A 24,935-nucleotide genomic window follows, 5' to 3' on the forward strand; every position below is an offset into this window, starting at 1 on the left:
GAACTCGAGCTCAACAGCCTTATACAGTGCCTTGTGAAAGTATTCAGCTCCCTGGAACCTTTCCCACATATCATGCTTCAAACATAAAGATACCAAATGTAAATTTTTGGTGAAGAATCACCAACAAGTGGGACACAATTGTGAAGTTGAATGAAATTTATTGGTTATTTTAAATTTTTGTGGAAATTCAAAACCTGAAAAGTGGGGCGTGCAATGTTGTTCGGCCACTTTACTTTCAGTGCAGCAAACTCACTCCAGAAGTTCATTGTGGATCTCTGAATGATCCAATGTTGTCCTAAATGACTAATGATGATAAATATAATCCATCTGTGTGTAATCAAGTCTCTGTATAAATGCACCTGCTCTGTGATAGTCTCAGGGTTCTGTTTGAAGCACAGAGAGCATCATGAAGACCAAGGAACACAACAGGCAGGTCCGTGATACTGTTGTGGAGAAGTTTAAAGCCAGATTTGGATACAAAATGACTTGCAAAACTTTAAACATCTGAAGGAGCACTGTGCAAGCGATCATATTGAAATGGAAGGAGTATCATGCCACTGCAAATCTACCAAGACCCGTCTGTCCCTCTAAACTTTGATCTCAAAGAAGGAGAAGACTGATCAGAGGTACAGCCAAGAGGCCTATGATCAGTCTGGATGAACTGCAGGGATCTACAGCTGAGGTGGGACAGTCTGTCCATAGGACAACAATCAGTTGTACACTGCACAAATCTTGCCTTTATGGAAGAGTGGCAAGAAGAAAGCCATTTCTCAAAAATATCCATAAAAAGTGTTGTTTAAAGTTTGCAGCAAGCCACCTGGGAGACACACCAAACATGTGGAAGAAGGTGCCCTGGTCAGATGAAACCAAAATCGAACTTTTTGGCAACAATGCCAAACCATATGTTTGGCGTAAAGGCAACACAGCTCATCACCCTGAACACACCATCCCCACTGTCAAACATGGTGGTGGCAGCAGCATGGTTTGGGCCTGCTTTTCTTCAGCAGGGACAGGGAAGATAGTTAAAATTGATGGGAACATGGATGGAGCCAAATACAGGACCATTCTTGAAGAAAACCTGTTGGAGTCTGCAAAAGACATGAGACTGGGACAGAGATTTGTCTTCCAACAAGACAATGATCCCAAACATAGAGCAAAATCTACAATGGAATGGTTCACAAATAAACATATCCAGGTGTTAGAATGGCCAAGTCAAAGTCCAGCTGAAAACTGCTGTTCACAAACGATCTCCATCAAACCTCACTGAGCTCTAGCAGTTTGCCAAGGAAGAATGGGCAAGAATTTCAGTCTCTCGATGTACAAAACTGATAGAGACATACCCCAAGAGACTTGCAGCTGTAATCGCAGCAAAAGGTGGCGCAACAAAGTATTAGGTTAAAGGGGCCGAATAATATTGCACGCCCCACTTTTCAGGCTTTGAATTTCCACAAAAATTTAAAATAAGCAATAAATTTCGTTCAACTTCACAATTGTGTCCCCCATGTTGTTGATTCTTCACCAAAAATTTACATTTGGTATCTTTATGTTTGAAGCATGATATGTGGGAAAAGGTTGAAAAGTTCCAGGGAGCTGAATATTTCGCAAGGCACTGTATATGCATATTATCCAGTTAGCTGAGGTAAGGAGAACGGATAGTTGGATCAAGCATCATGATCCAAGCATGGTCCATGTTCTATGGATATGTAAATTTGTCCAAACCCATAGCTCTATTATAAGAATGGATGTTTGCCTGCTTTCACCGTATTCTAGGAGTTGGTTTGCTGTCTGTTTTAAACATGGACAGCAAACAGACCAGAAAAACAGATGTGTTTTTCAACTAGTCATTTCTGTATTGAGTTAGATGTGAGCATACTCATATGTCATAGACAGTGTAAAGAATAGGTCTACCTTAAACCAGATCTGTCACTAGATTTCGTCTTAAAGTCTGTTTTAGGCTATGTGCACACGTAGCGATTTTTAAGCGTTTTTGCCGCGATTTTCGGCGCGAAAATGCTTAAAAATCGTGTACAGAACGCACCCCATGCATTCCTATGGTATTCCGCACATGCTGTGCTAATGCTGCGCTTTTTCCCGCGGCGGAATCGCATCGCGGAAAAAATCGCAGCATGCTCATTCTTTTGTGCGGAATCGCAAAGAATTGCCGCGATTCCGCACCCATAGGAATGCATGAGAATTCGCTTACTTCCCGCATGTGGCTATGCCCACCATGCGGGAAGTTAAGCGTCTCATGTGCGGTTGGTACCCACGGTGTGGAGGAGAGGAGACTGTCCTCCAGGCCCTGGGTACCATCCCCCTGTAAAAAAAAGAATAAAAAATAAAAATCGGGGTATATTTACCTTCCGATGTCCCGCGCTGCATTCCCGGCCTAGCGTTCCCAGTAATGCCTTGCGGCAAGGCCCTGTAATGACGTATCTCGCGTGACTCTAGCGGTCTCGCGAGATCGCTATAGCAACGCGAGACTACGTCATCACAGGTCTCGCAAGGCATTACTGGGAACGCTGAGGCCCGGGAATGCATCGCGGGACGCCGGAAGGTAAATATACCCAGATTTGTTTATTTTTTTTTAGCATTTTAACATCCTATCTTTTACTATTGATGCCGCATAGGCAGCCTCAATAGTAAAAACTTGGTCACACTTGTCAAACACTATGTTTGACGAGTGTGACCAACCTGTCAATCACTTTCCAAGCGATGCTTAAAATCGCTTGGAAAGTGCTTGAATATCGCACGCGAAAATCGCGGCAAAATCGCGATCATAATCGCGGTAAAATCGCGGCGAAATCGCGCGGAAAAAAACGCGCGATTTCTGGGAAGGAGTATGGTTTTTAGTGAGCGTTTTAAAACGCTACGTGTGCCCACAGCCTTAAATAGATATCTTAGACTTGATGATGCTGGTGAACTTACTTTGAAAATCCACTTTGAAATAACTGAATAAACCTTTCTAAAGGCTGGAATGCTTATCTCAATATCAGGCAAGAAAACTGTCAAAAGTGGGTTTACAGCAATTAAAACGTGGATTTTCAAGATAATCACCACAACCTCACTGGGTCTTAGAGAGCTATTTATTGAGGTATACAATGTATATGTAAAAAAAAATGTGGTGACAGTTTCTCCTTACTCAGTGATTTAGCAATAATACTTGTACTCCTGCCTTTACAGGATTACATAAGAATTTTATAGGCAAACAGAATATAAACTCACAGGGCCAATAAAGTTTGCTACCATGGTAATAATCAGACACAATGAAGACAGCAAAAATCTGGTTCGGCAGAAACGCCATAGCACCAGTGTGAGAGATGCTTTCCTCTTCCCTCGCTTCTGGTTCTCTGCTTCCCAAAGCCTCTGAAGCCTGTTCATATGGAGAAAAAAAAATATTTAGTCCTACATAGGAACTAAACTACAAATACTTGGCACACTACATGTATATATAAGTGTACTTATTCACACTTTTATAACATTTCCGAGATGTACGAGTACTGTATATAAAGAATATAATAATTGAATATTGGTATATTGATCGTTTAGGGATCAGGGTGCCGTCGGCACTGGGAACAGCTGATCAGCAAGGGTGTCAGGTGTCGCATCTGCACAATCTGGTATATAAGGATAGGCCATCAATATTAAAGTGCTGGAGAAATCCTGTAAATACGCCTTATTTCTGTACTTTGTATAGCATGCAATACTGTCTGTAAGCTAGAGCAAAAATTATAATTATTAATCAATATAGATAGGGTTAATGTGCTGTTTTCAGGATAGAATATACTCGAGGTTTTGTCTTTGCAATGCATCACATATTGCTTATTATTATTTTTGTGTGAATTGTTTATTTTGTCTTCTACTTCCTAAACTTACCTGCCACATTGGCACATGTGTTATTTATGCATCTATTATCTCAGGGTAAAGTGTAACATAGTAACATAGTTAGCAAGGCAAAAAAAAGACATTTGTCCATCCAGTTCAGCCTATATTCCATCAGAATAAATCCCCAAATCTACATCCTTCTAAAGAACTTAATAACTGTAAGATTCAATATTGTTACCCTCGACTGAGTTCGCCATCACCACCTCCTCAGTCAAGGAATTCCAGATTCTCACTGCCCTAACAGTAGAGAATCCTCTTCTATGTTGGTGGAAAAACCTTCTCTCCTCCAGACGCAGAGAATGCCCCCTTGTGACCGTCAACTTCCTTGGTTTAAACAGATCCTCGGAGAGATATTTGTATTGTCCCCTTATATACTTATACATGGTTATCAGTCGTCTTTTTTCTTGACTAAATAATCCTAATTTTGCTAATCTCTATGGGTATTGTAGTTCCCCCATCCCCTTTATTGATTTTGTTGCCCTCCTTTGTACTCTCTCTAGTTCCATTATATCCTTGCTGAGCACCGGAGCCCAAAACTGTACACAGTACTCCATGTGCGGTCTATCCAGGGAATTGTACAGAGACAGTATAGTGCTCTCATCATGTGTATCCAGACCTCTTTTAATGCACCCCATGATCATGTTTGCCTTGGCAGCCGCTGCCTGGCACTGGCTGCTCCAGGTAAGTTTATCATTAACTAGGATCCCTAAGTCCTTCTCCATTTCAGGTTTACCCAGTGGTTTCCTGTTCAGTGTGTAATGGTGATATTGATTCCTTCTTCCCATGTGTATAACCTTACATTTATCATTGTTAAACCGCATCTGCCACCTTTCGGCCCAAGTTCCCAACTTATCCAGATCCATGTGTAGCAGAATACTATCTTCTCTTGTATTGACTGCTTTACATAGTTTTGTATCATCTGCAAATATCAATATTTTACTGTGCAAACCTTCTACAAGATCATTAATAAATATGTTGAAGAGAATAGGTCTCAACACCGACCCCACTGGTCACAGCGACCCAGTTAGAGAATATACCATTTATAACCACCCTCTGCTTTCTATCACTAAGCCAGTTACTTACCCATTTACACACATTTTCCCCTAGACCTAGCATTCTCATTTTGTGTACCAACCTCTTCTGTGGCACGGTATCAAACGTTTTGGAAAAATCAAGATATACCACGTCCAATGACTCACCTTGGTCCAGTCTATAGCTTACCTCTTCATAAAAACTGATTAGATTGGTTTGACAGGAGCGATTCCTCATAAACCCATACTGATATGAAGTTAAACAGTTATTCTCATTCAGATAATCCCAAATAACATCCCTCAGAAACCCTTCAAATATTTTACCAACAACAGAGGATAGACTTACTGGCCTATAAATTCAAGGTTCACTTTTAGAGCCCTTTTTGAATATTGGTACCATACTTGCTATATACCAGATCTGGGGAACAGATCCCGTTGCTACAGAGTCCCTAAATATAAGAAATAATGGTTTGTCTATTACATTACTTAGTTCTCTTAGTACTCATGGGTGTATGCCATCCGGACCCGGATTTATCTATTCTAATATTATTTAGCCGGTTTCGCACCTCTTCTTGGGTTAGATTGGTGACCCTTAATATAGGGTTTTCTTTGTTTCTCAGCATTTCACCTAGCATTTCATTTTCCACCGTGATTATCGTGGCGAAAAAGGTGTTTAATATATTAGCTTTTTCCTCGTCATCTACAACCATTCTTTCCTCACATTTTTTTAAGGGGCCTACACTTTCACTTTTGATTCTTTTACTATTGATATAGTTGAAGAACAGCTTGAGATTATTTTTACTCTCCTTAGCAATGTGCTTCTCTGTTTACTTTTTGGCAGCTTCAGCTTTAGTTTTTTAGGTAAAGTATTTTTCTCCCTATAGTTTTTTAGAGCTTCAACAGTGCCATCCTGCTTTAGTAGTTTAAATGCTTTATTTTTACTGTTAATTGCCCCTCTTACTTCTTTGGTTAGCCACATTGGGTTTTTCCTATTACTTGTCCTTTTATTCCCACAAGCTATAAACTGCTTACAGTGTCTATTAAGGATGTTCTTAAACATTTCCCATTTATTATCTGTATTCTTATTTCTGAGGACATTGTTCCAGTCAACCAGATTAAGGGCATTTCTAAGCTGGTCAAACTTTGCCTTCCTAAAGTTCAGTGTTTTTGTGACTCCCTGACATGTCCCCCTAGCAAAAGACAAGTGAAACCGTACAATATTGTGATTGCTATTTCCTAGATGCCCGACGACCTACAGATTTGTTATTCTGTCAGGTCTATTAGATAATATTCGGTCTAAAAGTGCTGCTCCTCTGGTAGGATTCTGCACCAATTGTGAAAGATAAATAATTCTTGGTTATTAGCAGAAAACTGATGCCTTTATGGGTTTCGCAGGTCTCTGTTTCCCAGTTAATATCAGGGTAATTAAAGTCTTCTATAACAAGGATCTCATTATGGGTTGCAGCTTCATCTATCTGCCTTAGTTGTAGACTTTCCATGATTTCTATTTTTCCCTCTATGTATTTCGACCCATATGGACTCGACATGGACTTGACCATGGTTCTGAGCACATGGGAATGGGGAAAGTTTTATCCAAGACCATATGTTGTGAGAAGGACACGATCTGATGTGTCTGTTGTGATGTCATGGTGCGATCACACACAGATGTCACATCTCTGATGTGACCCCATGACAGACATGTTTAAAGGGGACTGCTTTTATGGCTTGGCAGAGGAGGCTGGATGTTAGCGGAGTTTGTATGTAAGCAGGTTGCTTGAATGCAACAGGGCAGACAATGAGGAAACCATGGTACTTAACCAAAACTATTTATTTAGATAACCCAAAAAGGAAAATCTATCGGGGGGGTCAGGGTATTTCCCGCAACGTCGCAAGTCCTATATGTGCGAGTCACTGAAGTCTCAATTCCCTGAAGCACAGCCCCAGTCCACACACTGTACCATACATCTGTTATGGAAGTAAGGGCCCACAAGAATAGTCCTCATGCTACAGTCAGATCGTCTCCCGAGCTTGGTTCAGACCTGGTCACGGGCTTTTACTGGCGCTGCTTACGGACTTCCACTTGCGCTGGTTTTGGACCCCCACTGGCACTGCTTACGGACTTCAAATAGCGCTGATTACCAGCATCCTCTGGCACTGGTTACAAATGTCTCATGGCACTGGTCACAGACTTCTACTGGCACTGCTTACTGATCTTCCTCACAGCTCAGGCCTTCTCAGGCGTCTGACTGCTCTCGGACCCTCCTGTGGCGATGGTAGTTATAAGTCCACATAACAGTCTCACAACCTATACTGGTACAGGTTTTGGTGCCAACTGCCTCTACTGAGGGCTGATGTTAATATTCTGGGAAGGAGCCAATAGCCATAAAGGTTCCCAGGCTATTAATATCAGCTCACAGCTTTTTGCTTAGCTGGACATGGGGTCCCCCTATAAAATCGAACCAACAAAGGCTAGGCAGACAGCTGCGGGCTGATATTAATAGCTTAGGAAGGGTCCAAGGATATTGGCACCCCCAGGTTGAAAACATCAGCTCTCAGCCAACCCAGAAATGGCGCATCTTATAGATGCGCCAATTCTGCACTTAGCCTCGCACTTCCCACTTGCCCTGTAGCGGTGGCAAGTGGGGTTCATATTTGTGTGGTTGATGTCACCCTTGTATTGTAGGGTGACATCAAGCCCGCAGGTTAGTAATGGAAAGGCGTCAATAAGACGCCTATCCATTACTAACCCCATAGTGATATTGTATAAAACACAGACACCTAGAATAAAGTCCTTTATTTGAAATAATCACACAGACGCCTTTATTGAATCTTAATTAACCACACTTACTGAACGCCTAATCCCCGACTCCCTCATCTCCTGCAGCAAAAATAAAATAATAAATCAACATATAATATTATCCTGTCCGATGTAGTCCATTTAATACCAAGTGTCTCACATGTAGACCAGTCACATCGGTAGATGTGACTGCTCTACCCCGGCCTCCGGCAATACACTGACAGGAGGTAATCGTTCCCACAGTGTTTCATTGCGCCGCCATGAGATTTCACCGGAGTTCATCAGCTCCGGTGCTCTCACTTACGGAACTACCGCTGTGTGAGAACCTAATACCCTAGTATTACTATACAATCATTTCTATGACGTGAAAATTTATGATCTAGTTTGAATACTCTAAAGTGATTTCTAAAGCAGTAGCAGACTATCACACTATTTTTTCTTTATGTGAGCCAGCACTACAGTATGGCCATGGCCAAAAGTTTTGAGAGTGATTGCAAATTTGGGATTTTACAAGTTTGCTGCTTTAGTGGTTTTAGACCTTTTAGTCAGATATTTCTATAGTTCCTGAAGTACAGTAATACAAATTTCTGTTTTTTCATCTTTTTCACCTATATTGACAAATACATCAAAATTTATGCAGACTCAATATTTACAGTGCTGACAAATTATTTTTCAGATTTTTGTAAATGGACCCTACATGCTTCTGGGCCAAGTCCTGACTGTTGGCAACTCAATCTTGTCTAATCAGTGTATATCCAAAGGAGGTGGGCCTAAATAAATGGCGCTTCAATATACCAAAATATCCAACGAGACTAACGAAGTTATGCCATTAAAAATAGCCTTTATTATTGCATATGTGCCAAAACACCATAAAAACCGTTAAAAAGAGATACATGTCCACTAAGCCCCCACAAAGGTATACATACCAATTTACAAGATATATAGGATATTTTCTTAATTATAATATATCTTTTATAAGCATATTGCTGTCTTTCTTTTCAACTGTATAGTGCTTTGTGCATCAAGCACAATTTGGTGCAATATATATATATTTTTTGTACAGTCATTATATTGACATATTCACTGCTCACAATGTATGCTCCTCTTGTTGCTTGTCAGTCACGCGGCAGATGATTTATGTATACCTTTGTGGGGCTTAGTGGACATGTATCTCTTTTTAATGGTTTTTATGGTGTTTTGGCACATATGTAATAATAAAGGCTATTTTTAATGGCATAAAATAGATATTTTGTCTAATCAGTGGTTGGTTTTGATGACAATATCTAATGTAGTGCAACGGTGTCCACACTGTGCAGTGATGAGGCAGTGGCTCAGGAAAACTTCAAAGTAAAGTCTTGCTGTGAGCGACTGCGAAGCCATGTATGCTGAGAGTGCCAGGCCCTTTGGCTCCGCTTGGCACTGTGTTGCCTCACACAGGTTGAGATCTGCAGAGCCTTCTGCTCTGCATGCTTGCAAGACCAAAACTGACACATTCAACCCTCTTCTGCAGGGGTTTTTACAAAGAACCTGTGGCCATAGGCCACATGGAAAATCTGGGCCAGGGAAGGAAACGGACAGCCCCACTACCATCCTGTAGTCCATTTATAAAATAAAAGCCCATGGCAGGTTTTCCTAAAACTGCCTTGGACAAATAGTTTGCCCAAGAACAACACTCACTTTTATTCTGCATTGCATTTTAGTAGGTTGACATGGTACAGTTGTTCCGGTTTCCTTTTTCCGGGTTGTACCCCCTATAGTTTACTTCTCCCTCCTTCCCCCGTATCCTATATGACCCTTGCCACTTGGCCATGAGCTTACTCTCTGTGGTGGGCACTAGTACCAACACCCGGTCCCCTTCTTTAAAAGTCCTGACCATGGCTCTTTTATTATATAAGCGGCTCTGTGCAGCCTGGGCATCCATCAGATGCTCCTTTACTATGGGCCGCACTGCCACAATTCGGTCATGCATGCTTGCCACATGCTCGATGACACTCTTATGCGGAGTGGGCTCCTGTTCCCACGTCTCCTTGGCTACATCCAGCAATCCCCTCGGATGCCTGCCATACAATAGCTCAAACTGGGAAAAACCTGTGGACGCCTGTGGTACCTCACGGATAGCAAATATTAGATAGGGCAATAACATGTCCCAATCCATTCCATCCTTGGAGACCACCTACCACCTTTTTAAGCATTGATTTAAGGGTCTTATTAAATCTCTCCACCAACCCGTCGGTTTGCGGGTAGTACACCAACTTGCGTAGCTGTTTGATCTAGAGCAGGTAACATAGCTTCCTGGTCACCTTGGGCATTAAAAGAGTCCCCTGAACGGTAAGAATCTCCTTTGGCAGGCCAAGGTGACAAAACATTGCAAACAGCTTGGAGGCAAATAGTTTTGCCGAGGTGTGGCGAAGTGGTATCGCCTCTGGATACCGCATGGCATAATCCACTATGACCAGAATATGTTGGTGGCCCCGAGCGGATTTTACTATAGGGCCCACCAAATCCATTGCTATCCACTCAAATGGTACCGCTATGATGGGTAGAGGAACCAATGGACTCCGGAACTTTGCAATGGATGTGGTTAGTTGGCACTCAGGACACGACTCACAATACCTTTTTACATCCGCATACACTCCAGGCCAAAAGAACCGCTGCAGTATGCGTTCTTGGGTTTTCTTTACCCCTAAGTGACTCCCAACAATGTGTTTGTGTGCGATCTCTAGCACGCCCCGACGGTATGACTGGGGCACCATCAACTGTTCTACCACTTCATCTCAGAGTTTATCAACCCTATACAATAATTCTTGGTTGAAAGCTATGCGAGGAAAAAATGTTTCTGCCCCCGGGTGCTGAGCCACCCCATTTATTTCCACCATCCTGTATCATTGCTACTGTTGTGATAATACCCTGTATTGCTGTGATTACCTGCCAGTATTTGTGTATCATATATTATCTACCAGTACTGACATGCTGCATTATCTGTCTCGTATAGTTTTTACCTGAATCATCCACATTTTGAACAACGATCTGCTGAATCATCCATAACTGTGTTCAACAATCTTTGATATCATCTACAACTTTGTACAACAACTCCTGATCTCTACTGTGTTCTACTACACCATCTGTTATCATCTCCCATTGTTGTCCATATCATCTCAATAAATGTAGACTTAAGCACCCATACAGTCTTGTTTCTGGGAGTGGATGAAAGGTTAAGCCGTATGCTGGAATCCACACAGCATCATACGTGGAAGAAGGCAGAACAATAGCTGTGGCACGAGTGGACCTTGGGGCCGAATTAGGGGACACAGGTCTGTTGTCACTCTCCCTTTGGGATATCTCCTCAGTACGGGCTCGGGCCGGATTGGCCCCAGTGGAGGGTCATGGACTTTTTCCAGGCTCCTGGGCTGGTGGAGCCAAAGTGACAGCCAAAGTGGAGCAGTGTCCCGTATAAAGTCCTGAGTGGCTGTATACCGCTCAACGAGTCCAACCCCCTTGTCCAGAGTGCCCGGGTCCCCTTGCCCCACCCAACACTGTATGGCTGTTAGCAGTGCCTTCACCAGTCGACCACCACCCTCTCTACCATCTTGAAAGCAGTTAAGGTCTCAGGCTGGAGCCCTTTTTTACCAGCTGCAGCAAATTATATGCCTGAGACCTGGCTGGATGAGACTCCACAATAGACCACTGGAATACCCGTTGTGCGCATACATATGTGTTAACCCCCAGCCAGGCAAGGATCTCACCTCTCAGCTTCTCATAGTCCAGTGCATCGTCCCGACTGAGGTTCAGGTAGGCCTTCTGGGCAGGAAGGGGGCCACCACTTCAGCCCACTGGGTCATCAGCCAGCTCTCCTGGCTGCTGTGCGCTCGAAGAAGGTGAGGAAGGCCTCCATATCATCCTCAGGACTCATTTTCTTTAAGGTTGACCGAATTTTATATCAAGTCTCCGAACGGATTGAGGTCGCTGGTGTATCCTCCTCTCGTACAGCCACGATCTGCTGCATCAACAGGTCGCTTGTCTGTTGCAATTGGTGCTACCCCTGCTGCCGTTGCTGCAGCTCCTGCTACCATTGCTGCTGCTCCTGATGCAGTTGCACTTGTTGTTGGTGCCGAAACTGCAGCTGCTGCTGATTATGTAGCTCCTGCTGCGGTTGTTGCTGCTCCTGCTGCTGCCGCTGATACTGCAGCTGATGCTTGGGGTGCTCTTGTTGCCACTGCTGAGTGAGGACCAACTGCTTCAAAAGCTCCTCCATCTTGTCAGCAGGCTTAAGCTGTAGTGTTGCAGGCTTAATTACAGACATGCAATACACTTTGGGGTATGCCTCAGTTCACACTGCCCGCATTCTCCAACTATATGTAGTGCAGCGGTGTCCACACTATGCAGTGATGAGGCAGTGACTCAGGAAAAGCTCAAAGTACTGCACCGCCATGTACACCGAGGGTACCAGGCCTTTTGGCTCTGCTTTGCACTGTGTTGCCTCACACAGATTGAGATCTGCAGTGCCTTCTGCTCTGCACGCTTGCAAGACCAAAACTGACACACTCAACCCTCTGCTGCAGAGATTTTTACAAAGAACCTGTGGCCGTAGACCACATGAAAAACCCGGGCCGGTGGAGGAAATGGATCACCCCACTACCTTCCTGTAGTCCGTTTCAAAAATAAAAGCCCTTGACAGGTTTTCCTAAAAAAGCCTTGGACAAATAGCATACCCCAGAACAACACTCACTTATATCCTGTATTGCAATCACAGCTATGTCTGTGACTGCAGTGCACTCCCACGGCCTCAATATGCTTCTTTGCACATCCTGAGGGAGGCATAGCGACCCTCGCATATGAACCCGGTCACTGCCTCACACTATGTTTTTGTTTGAAGACAAGAGAAAGGTTATAACATGGAGGACCGTGAAACCAAGTATAAACACTATAGAGAAAAAGGTCCTCCAAGGATATTGTATAAAATATTCAAAATTTATTAAAGAACACAAAAAATAAAAAGAAACAGCAAACCATACAGAAAGTGGAAAATAGCATGACACTGGGTGACAAACATATGGACTATAAAATGACTGGTACAATAATGTAACACATGAGGAAGATATGGAAAAATTATTTGCATACAAAAATAATTATTAAAGTGCTGGTGTAGCAAGCAGATCTAGATAATATTAATATTAATGATATGATCTCACATATCAGAGCCCAACAGCATGTTAAATAAAGTCTGCAGCGACATTATGCACAATGAAAAATCAGAGAGATTGGTAACTAAGCGGATTGCAGACCCCTGATCCTATCAACACAACTAGCAGTAGCCGTGGAGCGTTCCTACGTTGCTCTAGACGCCTTGGCACAGCCGGAGAACTAACTAAGCCTAAGGCCAGAAAGGTGAAATCTAAACTGCCCCGGAGCAGATCCCCAAAGGAATAGACAGCCCCCAAACATATATTGTCGGTGAGACAAGATGAGACACAAACACAGGCAGAGAACAGACTGAGCAAACGGTGGGGCCCAAGCTGTCTAGACAGGACAGGACAGAAAAGATACTGTCTGCAATCACGGACAAAACCCTAAAAAATTCCAACACATCTGATATACAAAAAACCTGAGGCCACAGGACCTCACCCCCACTAGATCAGCACACTGGTATGAACTGGAAGCAAAGCAAAAGATACTAACATAACGGGACTGAACAAACTGACACAAGCTGTAACATATGAGCAGGGCCCATTGCTGCCCCCAGCAGGGAGTACACTGAACCCTAGCAACAAAGCAGAAAGCAAAAAAAGGCACAACCAGATTAGATGCAAAGGATTAGCAAAAGAATCACTTAACTGAACCATGCAGATCAGGCAGTAGACAAAAGAACTCTAAATGCACAAGGAGGAAATCACCAGCAACCACCAAGGGAAGCCTGCTCAATTATATGCTCCCAGCCAGTAATCCCAGATTCCCAATTATCATCGTCAGGTGGCAAACTTCCATCAACCTGGCCAGCTCCACTACTCCCAGTAACCACCAGAGGGAGCAGAGGGAGCTCCGGCTCAGAAGTCCGAGCAAGGGAATTCACAACAGTACCCACCCTTGAGGAGGGTTCACCAAACCCTCATCCACGCCACCAGGCCGATCAGGATGGGCCCGGTGAAAGGTATGAATCATTCTCTTGGCATGGATGTCAGAAGCAGAGACCCAAGAATTATGCTCCTGGTCATAACCCTTCCACTTGACCAATTACTGAAGTCTCCGTCTAGCCAGACGAGAATCCAATATCTTCTCTACCTCATATTCCAAATTACCCTTAACCAGTACAGGGTCAGGGGGGCCGCCATGGGAACTACTGGCTCCACAAACCTTTTCAACAAAGATTTATGAAAAACGTTATGAATCTTAAACGTAACTGGAAGAGCCAAACGGAAAGAAATGGGGTTAAGGATTTCCAAAATCTTATAAGGTCCAATAAACCTTGGCTTGAATTTTGGAGATGCAACCTTCATGGGAATATTTTTTGAGGACAACCAAACCATATCACCCACTTTAAACCGGGGACCAATGGTCCTATGCTGGTTGGAAAACCGTTGGGCCTTTTCCTGAGAGTGGGACAACTTATCCACTACTTGGTCCCAAATCTACTGCATTCTCTTTACCGCAGAAACCACACATGGGCAGGTAGAAGCTTCCACCTGCCCCGAAGAAAATCGAGGATGAAACTCAAAGTTACAAAAGAAAGGAGACATCAAAGTGGCAGAACTAGCCCTATTGTTTAGCGCAAATTCGGCCAAGGACAAAAATGAGACCCAATCATCCTGATCAGCAGATATTAAACATCTCAAATAGGACTCCAAAGTCTGGTTTGTTCTCTCAGTCTGCCCATTGGTCTGAGGATGAAAGGCAGAGGAGAAAGACAACTGAATTCCCAGTTTGGAACAAAAAGCTCTCCAAAATCTGGAAACAAACTGGACCCCTCTGTCCGACACAATGTTCTCAGGAATCCCGTGCAAACGATCCACTTGTTGTAAAAACAAGGGCACCAACTCAGAAGAAGATGGCAACTTTGAGAGTGGTATAAGATGGACCATCTTAGAAAATCTATCACAGATCACCAAAAATAACAGTCATTCTCTGAGAGACAGGGAGATCAGAGATAAAATTCATTGAGATATGGGTCCATGGCCTCCTGGGCATCAGCAGCGGCATCAACAAACCACTAGCAAGAGAACAGGGCTTGGACTGAGAACAAGTCCCACAGGACTGCACAAAATTCCTAACATCATGAGATAAGGCAGGCCACCAAAAAGACCGACTCACCAAATCTCTGGTACCAAAGATACCTGGATGACCAGTCAAAGCGGAGCTATGAATTTCAGACATTACTCTTTTTCTCCACTGGTCAGGGACATACAATTTTCCCATAGGGCATCATTCAGGTTTATCCAACTGAAATTCCTCCAGGGCATGTCTCAAATCGGGAGAGATGGCGGAAAGAACTACACCCTCATTTAGAATGGTAGTAGGCTCTGTCACATCAAGAGAATCTGCAAAGAAACTCCTAGAAAGGGCGTCCGATTAACATTTTTAGTGCCCAAGAGAAAGAAGACCACAAAATTAAAATGCGTGAAAAGCAAACCCCACCTAGCCTGTCTAGGATTCAAGCGCTTGGATGATTAAGGATAAATCAAATTCTTGTGATCGGTGAGGACCACAACTTGATGTCTAGCTCCCTCCAACCAATGTCTCCACTCTTCAAATGCCCACTTCATGGCCAACAATTCCCGATTCCCCACGTCATAATTACGTTCAGATGGAGAAAATTTTCGAGAAAAGAAGGCACAGGGATTCATCTTAGAGGTTACTGGATCTCTTTGAGACAAAATGGCTCCTGCACCAATCTCAGAAGCATCTATTTCCACCTGAAATGGGAGTGAAACATCAGGTTGCCATAGAACCGGAGCAGAAGTGAATCTCCGCTTAAGCCCCTGAAAAGCCGAGACTGTCTCTGGAGACCAATTCACCACATCAGCGCCCTTTTTGGTCAAATCCGTCAGAGGTTTAACAATACCTGAAAAATTACTTATACATTTGCGGTAGAAATTAGCATAAGAGCCTTCAGGGAAGTGGGCTGAACCAAATCATAAATGGCCTGTACCTTGGCCGGGTCATTTCAATAGCAGACGGGGACAAAATGAATCCCAAAAACGAAATCTTCTTTACACCAAAAAGACATTTCGATCCCTTAACATACAGAGTATTTTCCCTCAAAATCCAGAACACAGTCAGGACATGTTCCACATGAGAATCCCAATCACTAGAAAAAATCAAAATGTCATCCAGATAAATGATCAAAAACTTATCCACAAGGTCCCGGAAAATATCGTTCATAAAAGATTGGAAGACGGAAGGGGCTTTAGTGAGCCCAAAAGGCATCACCAGGTACTCAAAATGTTCCTCCGAAGTATTAAACGCCATCTTCCATTCATCCCTGTTCTTGATGCGAATAAGATTATACGCCCCCCTGAGGTTAAGTTTGGTAAACCAACATGCACTTTTAACTCTGGAAAATAAATCAGAGGTAACGGGTACTGATATTTAACAGTGATTTTGTTAAGGGAACGATAGTCAATACATGGCCTTAATGAGCCATCTTTTTTGGCCACAAAAAAAACAGCACCCAAAGGCGAAGAGGATGGTCTGATATGACCCATCTTCAATGATTCCTTGATATAAGATCGCATAGCATCATGTTCAGGTACCGATAAGTTGAAAAGCCGACCCTTGGGAAATTTACAACCGGGCATTAACTCAATTGCTCAGTCATAACTCCTATGAGGCGGCAAAGACGTGGACTTACTCTCACTAAATACATCAGAAAAATCAGCCAAATAGTCAGGAACATCTTGAGACTGGGGAGAGGTGGAGAAAACAGGAGTGTCACTAAGAACACATTGACATCACCAACTCACCACAGACAAAGATTTTTAATCCAAAACAGGATTATGAGTTTGCAACCAAGGAAAACCCAGTACAATAATATCATGTAAATTGTGCAACACCAAAAATTTACAATTCTCTTGATGGTCCGGGACGACCCGCATTATTACCTGGGTCCAAAACTGGGGTTTATTCTCCGCCAAAGGGGTAGCATCAATCCCCCTCAAGGGAATATGGGTCCACAAGGGCACCATGGGGAAACCACAACATTTGGCAAAGTCAAGATCCATCAGATTCAAGGCTGCTCCTGAATCAACAAAGGCCTTAGCAGAAAATGTAGAAAAGGAGCAGATCAAGGTAACAGGAACTTAGGCTGTACACTGCCCACAACAAATGAGTGAGCAAAACGTTTTTCTCGTTTAGGGCAGACAGAAATAACATGAGAGGCGTCCCCACAAAACAAGCATAACTTATTACGCCTTCTAAACTCTTGACGTTGCGTCCTAGACAAAACCCTATCACATTGCTTGGGTTCAGAAGTTTGTTCAAAAGGCAGCACCACCTCTTGCATACTTTTACGTTCACGTAAACGTCGATCAATTTGAATGGCTAATGACATGGAGTCGTTAAGACCAGAGGGGACAGGAAATCCCACATAACATCTTTTACAGTTTCTGCCAGACCTTTCCGAAAGAGAGCTGCTAGGACATCATCATTCCATTTAGTAAGGACCGCCCACTTTCGGAACTTCTGGCAATATAACTCCGCAGCATCCTGACCCTGGTTCAATGTCAATAAGGTTTTCTCAGCTTGATCAATAGCATTAGGTTCATCATACAACAACCCCAGGGCCTGAAAACACATCTACATTAGCCAGATTAGGATCTCCAGGTGTCAGAGAAAAAGCCCAATCCTGGGGATCGCCGCACAGCAGGGAGATGACAATTTTAACCTGCTGCACCGAGCTCCCCGATGAATTAGGTTTCAAAGCAAGAAATAGTTTACAGTTATTCTTGAAATTCAAAAATTTTGACCAATCCCCCGAAAACACATCAGAAGTAGGGATCTTCTACAGCAGATGATTGAGCGAGACAGGCAAAAATTCCCCGCACTTCAGCGGCGAGCTGCTCAACACGATCAAACAATTGCTTAGTCTCCATTAAGGAAAAAATCCTCCTACGGCCCCAGAGAAAAAGAGGATAAAAAATAAATTTAAAAAATTCTGACACTTTTTTTTTTTACAATTCTTTCCTTCTTTTGAGAACCCTAGAGTCTACAGTTTGGCTGGTGATCCTGTTATGAATGGGTCACCGAGGAGGATGGCAGGAACAGGCTAAGTCACCAGAAAACCAGAGAGGATAGTAACTAAGCAGATTACAGACCCCTGATCCTATCCGCACAACTAGCGGTAGCCGTGGAGCGTTCCTACGATGCCCTAGATGCTTCGTCACAGCCGGAGGACTAACTAAGCCTAAAGACAGGAAGATGAAATCTAAACTACCCTGGAGCAGATCCCCAAAGGAATAGACAGCCCCCAAACATATATTGTCGGTGAGACAAGATGAGACACAAACACAGGCAGAGAACAGACTGAGCAAACGGTGGGGCCCAAGCTGTCTAGACAGGACAGGACAGAAAAGATACTGTCTGCAATCACGCACAAAACCCTATAAAAGTCCAACACATCTGATATACAAAAAACCTGAGGCCACAGGACCTCACCCCCACTAGATCAGCACTCTGGTATGAACTGGAAGCAAAGCAAAAGATACTAACATAACAGGGGACTAAACAAACTGACACAAGCTGTAATATATGAGTGGGGCCCAGTGCTGCCCCCAGTAGGGAGTACGCTGAACCCTAGCAACAAAGCAGAAAGCAAAAAAAGGCACAACCAGGTTAGATGAAAAGGATTAGCAAAATAATCACTTAACTGAACCATGCAGATCAGGCAGGCGACAAAAGAACTCCAAATGCACAAGGAGGAAATCACCAGCAACCACCAAGGGAAGCCTGCTCAATTATATGCTCCCAGCCAGTAATCCCAGATTCCCAATTATCATCGTCAGGTGGCAAACTTCCATCAACTTCCATCAATCCACTACTCCCAGTAACCACCAGAGGGAGCAGAGGAAGCTCCGGCTCAGAAGTCCGAGCAAGGGAATTCACAATACCAAGTCACTTAGTTATCACTTTTGCCTTGTTACTTGGTGCTCAATGCTGGAAAACCATTGTGCATCATCAAACTGTTCCTGGATTGTTGGGAGAATAAAATGGCAAAACAGATGCGTATCGGGTGGCACTATTCTACTCTAACGACCTATGAGTCTAAAAATATGGTCCCCAGAGACCTATGTCTAAATAAAACTGCCACTACTATATATAATGAAGACTTTGAGAAAGAATGGACCTGGAGTTAAATAGTGTTAGAAAAGACATTACGGTAAATCTCTTCAACACTCTTTGGAGGCTCACACTTTGTTTTTAAGTTTTATGACTCAAAACCAACTTATCTAAACTGGAAAATTTAATTATGGATGTGAAGAAAAGAAAGTTCAAAAGAGACACTGAGGATTATAATCTGAATCAAGTCTACAGCTGGAATAAGAAACCACACTCTATTCTGAAAAAACACTTCCAAAAACGCCATCATATAAATGGGAAAGATAGTTTTAAAGATATGACTATTCTGATTCCTTACCAAGTTCAACTCATAGCACAGCATTCCAACAATATAAGAAAAAGAACATTTATAACCAACCTGGAGCTACAGCAAAAAACTGAGGAGACGGGTGTCCCGAAAGCCCAGGAAGAGGAAGGTATCTGACTCGCCACAGGAGTCATCGCTACTAGATACTCCTCTTTGGAATTTATCCAGTTATATAGTCTCGGAAGCACAAATTTCAGTTTTAAGCAAAGATTTAAGTTTCTCACTGACCAATGAATTTGACATTTTTCCGACTTTTCTGGACATCAACAAACTGGCACGCAATCTAACTATATCATTTAAATCACAATATCCCAGAATTATTGTCTAACCTCAAATTAAGCTATAAACGCAATATCCCTATAAATAGAAAGGGATAAAGAGACAATGACCAAATTAGATTAAAATATTAAATATTTTATAAGTTATTAATTAAAACTGATCTACCAAGAAACTTTAACCAAAAAAGGGTATTTCATTAAAAGATAGCAAAAGGGCAAATGACAAAGATATAGCACTTTTTGATGGTACTAAGAATAACATACAGAACAGTATTAAAACATTTGAGGAACAGAAATCTCTATTTAATCTAAAACTCATGGAGAGCGAATCACTTGTGAATACGGTGTCTCTAAATGAAGAATTTACAACTGGCAAACCTTTCTTCTACCCGCTGCAATCTCGACCAGAGGTTATTGGATCATTTCCAGGATCTCATAGAGATGGAACTAGTAGATTTGAAAACACAGACTTCAGGAGTCCAAAAACAGAACTCGAACTTAACGCATGCAGAAAAATATGCCATTAAAGAGATCAAAAACAACCATTACCTCCTACTACAAGCCAACAAAGGCAATATTATTGTTTTGCTGAACGCAGGCCTATACAAAAAAAACTCAATCTTACGGACTTGGAAAATACTGACATCTATGAGGACAGATCCCAATAATCTACTAATCAATACAACTCCATTTTAAATTATCTCATACAGGAGGGGCTGCATATTGATGCTATAAATAAAAAAAGCAGGAAATATTGAAAAATGTCTGCGCTGGATAATCCACCCAAAAGATCAAGCTAATTTATAGGCTTAAAGACAGCACAATGAAACAAAGAACCACAAATACCTGAGCGCATCTCAGTCACCAATCTGCATCAATTAAAACAAAGTATTCCACAAAACATATACATTCAAGAAGTATTGTTATAAAACAGCACGATGTAACAATAAATGTAAGCATCACAATATTTCACTTACACGGAATAAAATCCAAGATTTTTTTCACCAAGCAGATACGTTCTGGGAATACCGTAAAAAGATCTGCCCAATCAGGGCTAAAAGGCAACACCATCCAGAAATAGACTGCAAATGGATAAATAGATATATAAACACGTACTTCCGAAACCGGTAGGAAGGATTGGTCCGCAACACTCGCTGTATCCAACCACATGACTGTTTAACGTCACACAGGTCCTGCAACTTCTTTGAAGCTGGCGGCATCGTGCCGTGAAGAACGCTGGCGCATCGAGGGAGCAACGAACAGTGAGTAACTAAGAGACTGTCACCGGCCGGGACAGTTCTCTTAACAGTGACTGCTGAAAAGAATGTATCAACATTATTTTTATTGTTTGTGCGCAGAACTTTGGTATTATTACAGCGACGGACAGCTCTGTCATTCTAACTCACATAGAACCACTACACTCTGGGCCTCCTTGTGTGGCTATACATGCCCCATTGCATGTTTTTAAGGTACATGGACATTTTTTTTTGCAAGTGCCTCATATATTAATATATCCACTATATAAGTTCTAGGATTTTATACATCTATTTATCCATTTTCAGTCTATTTCTGGATGGTGTTGCCTTTTAGCCCTGATTGGGCAGATCTTTTTACGGTATTCCCAGAACGTATCTGCTTGGTGAAAAAAATCTTGGATTTTATTCCCTTAAGTGAAATATTGTGATGCTTACATTTATTGTTACATCGTGCTGTTTTATAACAATACTTCTTGAATGTATATGTTTTGTGGAATACTTTGTTTTAATAGATGCAGATTGGTGACTGAGACGTGCTCAGGTATTTGTGGTTCTTTGTTTCATTGTGCTGTCTTTAAGCCTATAAATTAGCGTGATCTTTTGGGTGGATTATCCAGCGCAGACATTTTTCAATATTTCCTGCATTTTAAATTAACAACCCAGTGGTGTGGAGTTTTGTCTTGCAGCAGATACCACTCTTGTAGCACTAGCGCTTCCAAGGACACATACTCTTGAATATAAATAAAAAACTTGCAGAATACCTTTATAATGACCATCCAGTTACACCCATCTACCAATCATTCCCAAAAATACACAAAAATTGCTTTCCACCACTTTTAAGACCTTTAGTGGCAGGATTTGGGTCCTTGGGTGAAAGGCTGGGGGCTTGGGTGTATCACTAGCTACAACCTTTAGTCCAGGAGACCCACAGATATATCAGAGATTCTAAATATGTCACTACAATTTTTGATTGGTCAAACAATTTATTCATGGCTTTCATGCAATATACCCTTCCATCCCTCACTCTATTGCTTTATCTAGCTTGTCATATCATTTTGACACCTTCAGCAATTTTGAAATTGGGACTAAGGACTTCCTGATCTCTGCTGTTCGTTTTCTTCTTTATCACAACTATGTCAGTTTTGATAACAGGTATTTTTCACAGAAAAATGGCGTTAGCATGGGTGCTAAATTTTCACCATCTTTGGCCAATATTGTCATGTCAAGATGGGAAGAACTTTCCTATACAATGACAACAATATTAACAGTAAGCACATAGTTTGGTATGGTTGCTTCATTAATGACCTCCTCCTGGTGTGGAGGAGAAGGCCATCACATTTGCCGACTATATCAACAAAAACAATTTTAATTTGAAATTCACTTTTTCTTACCAAATGGACAGTATTAATTTTTTGGACCTACTGGTGACTCAATCAACCACAACGTAATCATTATGCCTTATAGGGAGCCCACAGCCAGTAACTATATTAACAACTAAATCCTGTCATCCTCCCCATATTCAAATTCAAATAAGTTTTATTGGCAGGACTAAATGCACATTAGTTTTGCCAAAGTGAGTGTACAAAAAGGAATAGTGATAGGGACTGTTATTATCAATTAATATTATCAATAATATTCCATATGGTGAATTGATTAGAACTAAACGAAACTGTTCTAACGAGAGAACCTTTTTGATAGAATCTGAGAGAACTTGCTCTAGATTGTGAAAACGAGGTTACCCCAAATGGTCTCTCAAAACAGCACACAAAATTGTATCCGACTTGGACCGTGAAAAACCGTGAGCAGCCAATAGAGACCAACATATGATCACGTTCAGAACCAACTATAGTGCGCAATACAAAAACATAATTGGCATAATAAAAAAGTATTCACCAATGCTCAACCAAGATAATAAGCTTAGAGAGATTTTAAAAAAACAACATCTGTTTTGAAGCGAAGCGTGCACCTACACTGGGCTCTATTCTATCTCCCGGCCTTTTTGTAAGTGAATCCAATTGACCTTCTAGCCAAGGAACCAGGGTTAATGCCAAAGGTTTTGTTAAATGAGGAGCGAACCGCTGTAAAGCTTGCGAACATGCACATATGGCCAATCACTTCTATTCCACACGCAACTCATCCACCTATCCAATACGTGACTTTATTAATTGTAAAACCCCTAAAGTAAAATACCTAATTGAGCGCACAGAATGTAAATTAGAGTATACAGGATGTACATTGTGTCCACTAAAAGTATGTATCAGACGTCATCTTTCTGATGTAGCCAGTTCTACGGCAATGTTGATATCTGCCGCATTAAAACATTTTGCAAACGTACAGTACATAGAGGCAGTTTAGCATCTGATGAAAATTTGATGAATTTTCGGTGAAACTCTGTTCAGGCCTCCACTCTCCAGAACAACTATATTGTTAGAAAATTTTGGAATTGGACTAATAGACATGGAAAGGAGATGATAGGAAAACAAAAACCATGCACTAGTGATAAAACTTAGCACTATAATGGGAGGCTCCTTTGCTGTAGCCCTAACTTATCTACGTACAAAACTGCTTCTGACAGGTCTCATAAGTCATGGCAAATATGTAGACATAGTGAAAAATGGGACACAAGCAGACAGGACTTTTACCTCCAGCTATTTACTTCAGATGAGTCTTGTGATGGCAGATCCCAAAGATCATCTATTTGAAGTTTAGAAAGACGGTATACCTTTCTCGCAAGTGGAGTGATCCAGTTCAATGTCATGAAGGAAAATAAACCAGCATTATCAATTGGATGTTGGTGACTGCAAAATATTTTAAAAGTTATAACACTGATATTTGTCATTACAGCTATGCCCCGGCTTAAGTGACAGATTATAGTCAGAAAAACAATGCATGTATCAGGCACTGGCTGTATGATCTCAGCCAGGTATATTTAACTATGAAACATTGCAACGTTTCATAGAAAAACATGCTTCAAAAGCTTCGGGGACTTGAGAACACACTGTAGACTAGTCATACGGGCGGGTTCCCGGCGTCTTCTCCCTTTTCGGTGCCCTGGATTGACAGGTCTCGGGCTATGCATGCACATAGGCAGAGATCTATCAATCCAGGTCAGGGAGAAGATGCCGGGGACCCGCCTGTCCAATTAGTCTAGAGTGCAGCTTTGTCCCCTGGTGGCTTTTGAAGTATGTTTTTTCTCTGAAATGCCGCAGCGTTTCAGAATCAAACATACCTGGCCGAGTTCACACAGCAGCATGTATCAACTGACAGGTTTACTTTAAAATGTTTATTCTGCAGTTTTACATTGCCAAGCTTTCTCCAGCTTTTCTATATCTATAAAACAATTGAGTATATTATTATAGCAACATACTATTTTTACATTTTATTTATATTTGCACTTTATTTGCTTTACATATATAAGAATTTGTATTACATGCAGTTTCTCAGGAAAAACTTTAACAAAATAAATTTTCTGCTTGCCGTCTTTCATAAGGCTGTTTAACTATTTGCGTGAAGAGCTCTTCCTATCCATTGTGCACCCCTTCTGTACTGCATAATGGAGCAGCGGCTACCCACCATAAAGCAATGAGACATGTACTTCGCATAACTCAGACTGACACATCTACTGTACCTCTGTGCACTGCGGAACGGCTTCAGTAATGGCAGACTGTGCTGGTATCTGATGGTAAATTTCTTCTTTGCTGCTCTGTCCATGTTACTTGTAGAGGAGAAACGTCATGACTCCTGTTATTGAACCTGTGGTGAGAAGCGAGGAAGCAATGTCAAAGTCTGTCATAAGCTCCCATGAGTAGCACCCTTAGGTGTATAAAGCTGCTGTGTCAAGTCATGAGTGACTCTGCAAAATAGTGCTAGTAACGCAACCTAGAGGGACATTGGACTCAATGCCAACATTTACTATAACATGATAACTACACTTCTATTGCTTCAAACGAACTACTATGACTACGAACTGCGAACTATCAGCAATGCGTTCATGAATGAAAAGGCTATGAATATGTTTGCCAAATTCATTAAGTTTACAGTCATTATTGGTCATTAGAT

At 42.0% G+C, this 24,935-nt stretch overlaps 1 protein-coding gene across 1 annotated transcript in view; it reads right to left on the reverse strand.

Annotated features, from left to right (window-relative positions):
- Positions 1-24,661, reverse strand: part of LOC141101443 (ATP-binding cassette sub-family C member 5-like) — a 206,767-nt gene extending 182,106 nt beyond the window's left edge. The window contains exons 1-3 of the mRNA XM_073590542.1: positions 24,505-24,661; positions 23,519-23,674; positions 3,223-3,370 (exon numbers count right to left, since the gene is read on the reverse strand). Coding sequence (XP_073446643.1) covers positions 3,223-3,370; positions 23,519-23,674; positions 24,505-24,587 — 387 coding nt within the window. The 5' untranslated portion in view covers positions 24,588-24,661. The remainder of the gene's footprint in view (positions 1-3,222; positions 3,371-23,518; positions 23,675-24,504) is intronic.
- Between the last annotated feature and the right edge of the window lie 274 nt (positions 24,662-24,935).

Source organism: Dendrobates tinctorius, unplaced genomic scaffold (assembly GCF_039654945.1).
Source record: "Dendrobates tinctorius isolate UK_male_01 unplaced genomic scaffold, ASM3965494v1 ptg000117l, whole genome shotgun sequence".
NCBI classification, from domain to species: Eukaryota; Metazoa; Chordata; class Amphibia; order Anura; family Dendrobatidae; genus Dendrobates; species Dendrobates tinctorius.